The following is a 7,500-nucleotide window of genomic DNA, read 5'->3' as shown; positions in this document are numbered from 1 at the left end:
AATTGTGCAGCATCACCTTCTATGTTGTAGTTCATGTGTAGTATTGATAGTATTACAGCTGGTCAAGGACCCAGGCTAAGAAATTGATGGAGTTCCAACATCTTATGTCATCATCAATCCAGCACAGAATCATCCTGAAAACGTAGTTATGCTAGTGGACTGAGCAGCAGCAGGTCTCCATAAATGTTGGCTTAGGAGACAGGAAACCTCACAACTCTTACCAGGTGCTGCTGTGATTCAAACCATAGGCCCTGTTGACCCACTGGATGAATGTCCAATGTCCTGACCGCTCTGCTGTTGCATTTTTCCTGCAAGTTTTGCACACACACACACACACACACACACACACACACACACACACACATGCAAGCATGCACGAACGCACACACACACACACAGAATTTCATTTTCAAGGAGGCATGAAACTTGAAAGCATGTGGACTCATCCATATGATATGCTCCACACCACATCTATTTTGAAAAAAAAAAGAAAAAGAAAAAAAGAGGAGATACCTGAATCAGTGAATGCTTTGGATAAACTGTTATTAACATTAACTGTTATTAACATTTCTTTGAAGCTATGAGGATGAAACATGTAAAAGGGTACTAACATTAATTTATCAGTAAATTGTACTGATGGTACTGCATCTCAAGTAACACTTTTTTAACAGTTTTTATTGAATCATGTATTATTTGTTTTCATTTGTGAATGACAGGTGGGTCTGATCTATGTGTTCAACCTGATTGTGGGCACCGGTGCCCTGACGATGCCCGCCGCCTTCCAGTCAGCTGGCTGGCTTGTCAGCCTCATCATCATCATCGTCCTCGCCTTTTTCAGGTCAGAACATTGGGCTGTGGCTGATTAACTCTTTCACTGCCAAGCTTCTGTGTGAAAAAAAACCCCACCCTGCGCCAAATATTTTAGATATGATGCTCTCAGTCATTGCCTTTGGTTCATGTTGAAACAACTACATGGACTTGTTCACTTCAAACTCGGTCAGGGGACAAAGGTTAGTCATTGTTCTATGGGCAGGGAAACTGGTTGCAAAGCTATCAAGCCTTGTTACAGTGTGAATGTGGTCTTATCAACATGACCCCTCAATGGCGGTGACAGAGTTAAGAAATAAAATTTGAAATGAAATAACGGTGAAGGTGAAAGAAAATAACGACACTTAAGAGAAGTAGCATTGACTTTTAAGTTGTGTGCCTTTGAAAAAAAAGAAAAAAAAGAAGAAAAAAAGCAGATGTTGTTTAAACTGTTTTTTTATTATGTGTATATTTCATTATCCTTTTGGTGATTGTTTTTTGTTTTGTTTTTTCATATGATTGTTTTTTGTTTTGTTTTTTCATATTTTATATATTTGGATTTTTCAGAATCAGGACTGGACATATTTTTCTTTTTTCATTCATTCATTTATTTGAAAAACTTAGATTTAGAAAGAACAGTGAAGAGGCTGAAGAGTTCCAGTGGATGCTTTGAGACATTTTTTTTTTTCTCAGAAAGTAAGGCACACAAATAATCATAATCATTCTTACTGCACATTCATGAAAGAACTCTGCTTTCATTCATTTGGCAACATATGCATAATGTAGGTTACTTATTTATTTTTTTTTTATTAGTATTCCTTTTAATAAGTATGCTAGTTTGTTGGGTTTTTTTATCTGAAAAGTCTATTGTTGGTTTGATGTGGTCCTATTTTGTCTCCAGTTTCATCACAGTCACTTTCATGACGGAAGCCATGTCCATTGCTAACGCTGCGCTCCGTGCTGAAAGACAACACCAGTCAGAGGTACAGCCAGTGTTGCCTTCTTCCTTGTTCTTGGGCTGCAACTCCCACGTTCACTCATATGTACACTGGTGGGCTTTTACGTGTATGACCGTTTTTAGCCCGCCATGTAGGCAGCCATACTCCGTTTTCAGGGGTGTGCATGCTGGGTATGTTCTTGTTTCCACAACACACTGAACACTGACATGGATTACAGGATCTTTAACGTGTGTATTTGATCTTCTGCTTGCGAAAACACACAAAGGGGTTTCAGGCACAAGCAGGTCTGCACATATGTTGACCTGGGAGATCGGAAAAATCTCCACCCTTTACCTACCAGGTGCTGTTACCAAGATTCGAATCTGAGACCCGCAGATTGAAAGTCCAACGCTGTGACCACTTGGCTGTTGCACCCGTCCAGTGTTGCCTTCAACAAGGGTTACACATGGGTGCAACTTTTCTCTTTAAGGGATGGAAATCCATTTATCGATTTTGAACAGAAATGGAAGTTTCAGTTTCAAGGAGGTGCCAAATTGTGTGGACTGATTCATATACACTACATCTTGGTCTTGAGATGGTTTTCCAAAAGATTGACTCGAGTCGTGCCTGCTGTTGTGAAGATTCTAGTCATGACAGAAGGTGATATCTCCATGGGAAGTGTTGATTACACTATGAAAAACAGTTGATGATGGGATTGGTTAAACGAAGGAGATTGAATGGAGAGAATGTCTTAAAGAATGGTTGATGCAATTTATAAATTGTACAGTTTATATGATACATGTTAGTGAAAACATATTGTCTTTGTTAATGTTTCATGGAATAGTATCAAGTTCTGTCTGCTGTTCCTAACACTGTGTCTGTTGGTGTGTTGACAGGAGGCTAAAGAGCTGGTGACAGGCCGAGTGTCAGAAACATCCCATCTGCTCCAGAGTGACAGTCAGTGGCCACACACCTCATTTGTCTTTAGTGTTGGCTTTGTCAGTGTGTCAAGTGCAGTCGTTGTTTTTTTGTTCGCTCGTTTTAGTTGTTTTTTGACTCACTTGTGTAAACAAAGTGAGTCTATGTTTTAACCCGGTGTTCGGTTGTCTGTGTGTGTGTGTCTGTGTGTCCATGGTAAACTTTAACATTGACATTTTCTCTGCAACTACTTTGTCAGTTGACACCAAATTTGGCATAAAAATAGGAAAAATTCAGTTCTTTCCAGTCATCTTGTTTAAAACAATATTGCGCTTCTGGGATGGCCACAAAAAAATAAAGAATGAAGCCTAATTATATGCAAACTGCATTTACTGTTATATATATATTTTTTGTATTCTCTAAACTTGGCACTTTGATCTGATATTCTGACCCAACAGCTAGAGCAGTCATTATTATCATTTTTGGCTCAAACAGGAACTTCTTTTGCTAAGCATGGAAGCTTTATTTATTTTGCAAACGTTTTGGTTCAGATAGAAAAAAAGGGAAATTACTCTGTAATGCTAGTGGAGTTAATTTGCTTTAAACTGATCTTTCTCATCTTAAACATTACATTTTGAAACAAGAGAGGCAAGGCCTTCAAGACTCACTTGTGATGCACTTTTTAAAAAAAAATGCAAGCTTTTATGTATTGAGTATAATTTCAAAATGTAATGTTTAACTCACTCCATGCCAAGAGTTTTTGCCCTTGCCAATCCCTGAAAACCCAGGGTTTGTATAGGATGGGGAAAAAATTGTAAAAAAAAACAAATAAACACCCAGACAATTGATATTTAGTATATGTATGCAAGGAATGTTGTTCCATATGTGTGCAAAAAATCAAAGTATTTACTCACCATCTTGATGTTTATCGCGGTATCCATATTTTGTGTATTTTTTAGCATTTTTGCACCCATCAGAAAGGTACACCAACATCACATTCTAACACTATTTGAGGAACTGAAGACCTAGTGCATGCAATGAAGTATGAACAGGTGGTGAAGAAAGTTGAAATTGACACATCCAAAAAAAAAAATTGTCTCTACATAATGAAAATCATAGAACAAAGAAAAAAACTCAACCGGCTGGGTGTTGACTGGCCAGTCAGCTGACAAACCTGGTATGCCAGTGAAGGGATGTGTAAGAGGGAAAAAGGAAAAATTGTCAGTCCAATCACTGGTGAAAACACTTGCAAAATCGTCCGTTTCCTCAGTGGTTTCGTCGTCTGTGTCTGTCTCATATGCTGGCACATGTTCCTCACTTTCCTCTCCATTGTAAACACTCTCTTCAGCGGCCGAATCTATTTCTAGTTCATCGGGATCTGGTTCAAATTCACTGTCCGAAGAATCAACATTATCTCCTTCGACATCAGAGCCTTCAGTTTGGATCATTTCCAAAGCATCTTCGACGCTGAGTAACATTTCACCTCTCCGACCGTGTCGAACACTTCACCGTGACACCATCTTGTCAAACAACTTACAAAGCTGACAGGGGGCACGCTTTGTTATCAACTGTGGTTGAGCTTATCGCGACACACACGCAGCGTGTGTGAATGAAAAGCTGACCAGAGGTGACGTAAGATATCACATCTGCTTTTGATTTTCGCATCCAACGCGTCACTCCGACAGCACGACTTTTTAAAATCCAAGTCCGCATATGCGGACATTGGCATCCAACGCTTTCTCCGACGATGTCCGCATATGCGGACAATGGCAGCGAGTGAGTTAAGATGAGAAAGATCAGTTTAAAGCAAACTAAGTTCCCCAGCAGAGTAATTTCCCTTGTTTTACTGCCGACACCAAAACGTTTGCAATAAATAAAACTTCCACGCTTAGCAAAAGAAGTTCCTGTTTGAACAAAAAATGACAATAATGACAGATCTTTTGTTGGGTCGAATATCAGATCAAAGTGCCAAGTTTAGAGAATACAAAAAATATAAATATAACAGTAAATGCATTATACTCAACACATAAAAAGCTTGGATTTTTTAAAAAAGTGTATCACAAGTGAGTCTTGAAGGCCTTGCCTCTCTTGTTTGTTTTTGTTTTTGTTTTGTTTTGTTTTTGGTTATTGCTTTCTTTTCTTTGTTTCCAGTCAAATCCCAGTGAAACCAAGTCAGGGCTCCCATTAGAGCAAATGAACAGGAGGTCTTACTTACCTTTTTTCCTCTTCATCTGGTTTATTGACTCACTTGTGTAAACAAAGTGAGTCTATGTTTTAACCTGGTGTTCGGTTGTCTGTGTGTGTGTGTGTATGTGTGTGTGTCTGTGTGTCCGTGGTAAACTTTAACATTGACATTTTCTCTGCAAATACTTTGTCAGTTGACACCAAATTAGGCATAAAAATAGGAAAAATTCAGTTCTTTTTAGTCATCTTGTTTAAAACAATATTGCACCTCTGGGATGGACACACACACAAAAAAAAAAAAAATGAAGCCTAATTATATGCAAACTGCATTTACTGTTATATTTATATTTTTTGTATTCTCTAAACTTGGCACTTTGATCTGATATTCTGACCCAACAGCTAGAGCAGTCATTATTATCATTTTTTGTTCAAACAGGAACTTCTTTTGCTAAGCATGGAAGTTTTATTTATTTTGCAAACGTTTTGGTGCAGATAGTAAAAAAGGGAAATTACTCTGTAATGCTAGGGGAGTTAATTTGCTTTAAACTGATCTTTCTCATCTTAAACATTACATTTTGGAACAAGAGAGGCAAGGCCTTCAAGACTCACTTGTGATGCAGTTTTTAAAAAAAATCCAAGCTTTTTATGTATTGAGTATAATTTCAAAATGTAATGTTTAAGATGAGAAAGATCCCTAGCATTAATTACAGAGTAATTTCCCTTATTTTACTGTCTGCACCAAAACGTTTGTAATAAACAAAACTTCCATGCTTAGCAAAAGAAGTTCCTGTTTGAACAAAAAATGATAATAATGACAGATCTTTTGTTGGGTCGAATATCAGATAAGAGTGCCAAGTTTAGAGAATACAAAAAATATAAATATAACAGTAAATGCATTACACTCAATACATAAAAAGCTTGGATTTAAAAAAAAAGTGTATCACAAGTGAGTTTTGAAGGCGTTGCCTCTCTTGTTTTTTTTTCTGCTTCCTTTCTTACAGTTTCTTCTTTTTTTTCTGCATTTTTATGTAACACCTGGGTTTTGGGGTGTTTTTTTAATTATTTTTTTTTTTATTGCATATTCTTCTTCTCCTTCTTCTGTGTTAGTGGGCTGCAGCTCCCACATTCATTTGTGTGTACCCAATACCACTTTTTCAATGGTTATCAGTAGTGTGGTTTGCTGAACAAAAGCAGTGCAATCCCAAGAGGAAGTTCAGTGGTGACTAACAACCTGATCTGTAAGCTCAGTGAGGTGACAGACCTTCACTGACAAGCATACTTGTTGTATTGTATTCCAACTTGGTTGGTTCGCATTCGTGTCAGCTCTTGCTTCCGGCTGGGGAATGAAAGATGGCACAACCCTAATAACACCAGATCACAAAAGTCAGTCAGTGTGTGTGTTGGCTATATGACGAATGTGTCAGCCTAGCTAGCGTTGTGTAAGCACAGTATACACTTGTCAGCAGCATTGAAGGGGTTAATGGGAGCCCTGCCATATGCATTACAGAGTTTGGGTTTATACAACTTCCTGAGCTTACCTGAAGGCAGAGATCGGTTGGGGCAGGATGCACTTGTGGGAACTAATAGAGATGGGGCAGGTGAAAATAAATATTTTTACCTGGTGGTGGTGTTTTTTCTTCCCCTCCCCCCGCCCCACACTTTCCTTATATTTCTGAGCACATTATTATATCCCCTATTTTCCAATCTAATGTGGGAGAAGGACCTTAATCTGATTTAGATAATGTGCTAACTGGAAAAGCTAGGACATAACTAGCATTGGATCTTTACCAGAAATCAGAACCAATATTCCTTGAATTAACAAATAGTAAAGAGTGGAAACTCTCTCCACACACAAGGTACATAACTAAAAAGGAAGCACCGGGCTTGCTTTTATACCGATCATTTGAATTGTTTGATGTTTGGGGGTGATCATCACAACCTTCACATCAATTTTAGTGAAGTGTGTTCAGGTTTTTTATATTATTATTATTATTTTATGGATGCTTATTGAGAAACATTCAGGTATTGTGGTGCTGATGTTTGGTTTTTTCTTCCAGGTCATGAAGGCAGCTTTGAAATCACTCAGAGGGTAGAGTTGGTGAGTGTTGAACTTTTCAATCCCAGTCTGTTTGTCTCTTCAGACAAAGGACATAATTCGAACTGCTCAAATGGGTGATAGTTTCAGTTTCAAGGAAGTGTCAAGTCATGTGGACTGGTCCACAAACACAGTACCATATCTGCTCAAAAGAAAGAAGGAAAAGAAAGGTGATAATCAAGAAAGAGTGAACACATTTACATTCTGATTACTTTCTCAGCAATCGTTATTTTGCTGTTAGCTCAATCATGCACTTGGAAGCCACATTGAGTTATTTCCCTTTGCAAACTTGTTTTCCTGAATTATGTGCCTTCGTCTGATGAAGAGTAACAGTACTTTTGGTTTGTTTGATATTTCTCTTCTTCAATTCATTTATTTTCCTAATCACGTTTGTCTTATGTTTTTTTGCCAGTTTATTGTTAATGGAAAATCTTAATGATAAAGAAACCCTGTTATGTATGCATATGTTTGTGTGTATTTGTTGTGTTTGTGTGTATGGAATGTGTGTGCACACACTTGTATGCACATCTATCTGTTTGTGTGTGTGTGTGTGTGTGT

General features: G+C 37.9%; 1 protein-coding gene across 1 annotated transcript in view; it reads left to right on the top strand.

Moving 5' to 3' along the window:
* LOC143280201 (transmembrane protein 104-like) overlaps positions 1–7,500 on the top strand; it is a 23,244-nt gene that overhangs the window by 5,711 nt on the left and 10,033 nt on the right. The window contains exons 2-5 of the mRNA XM_076584820.1: positions 717–838; positions 1,709–1,790; positions 2,642–2,702; positions 6,905–6,945. Of these exons, the coding sequence (XP_076440935.1) occupies positions 717–838; positions 1,709–1,790; positions 2,642–2,702; positions 6,905–6,945 (306 nt within the window). The remainder of the gene's footprint in view (positions 1–716; positions 839–1,708; positions 1,791–2,641; positions 2,703–6,904; positions 6,946–7,500) is intronic.

The sequence above is a fragment of the Babylonia areolata genome, chromosome 1, assembly GCF_041734735.1.
Source record: "Babylonia areolata isolate BAREFJ2019XMU chromosome 1, ASM4173473v1, whole genome shotgun sequence".
In the NCBI taxonomy this organism is placed as follows: domain Eukaryota; kingdom Metazoa; phylum Mollusca; class Gastropoda; order Neogastropoda; family Buccinidae; genus Babylonia; species Babylonia areolata.
Note: the sequence above shows the minus strand (reverse complement) of the source record. Positions and strands in the feature narration are given on the sequence as shown.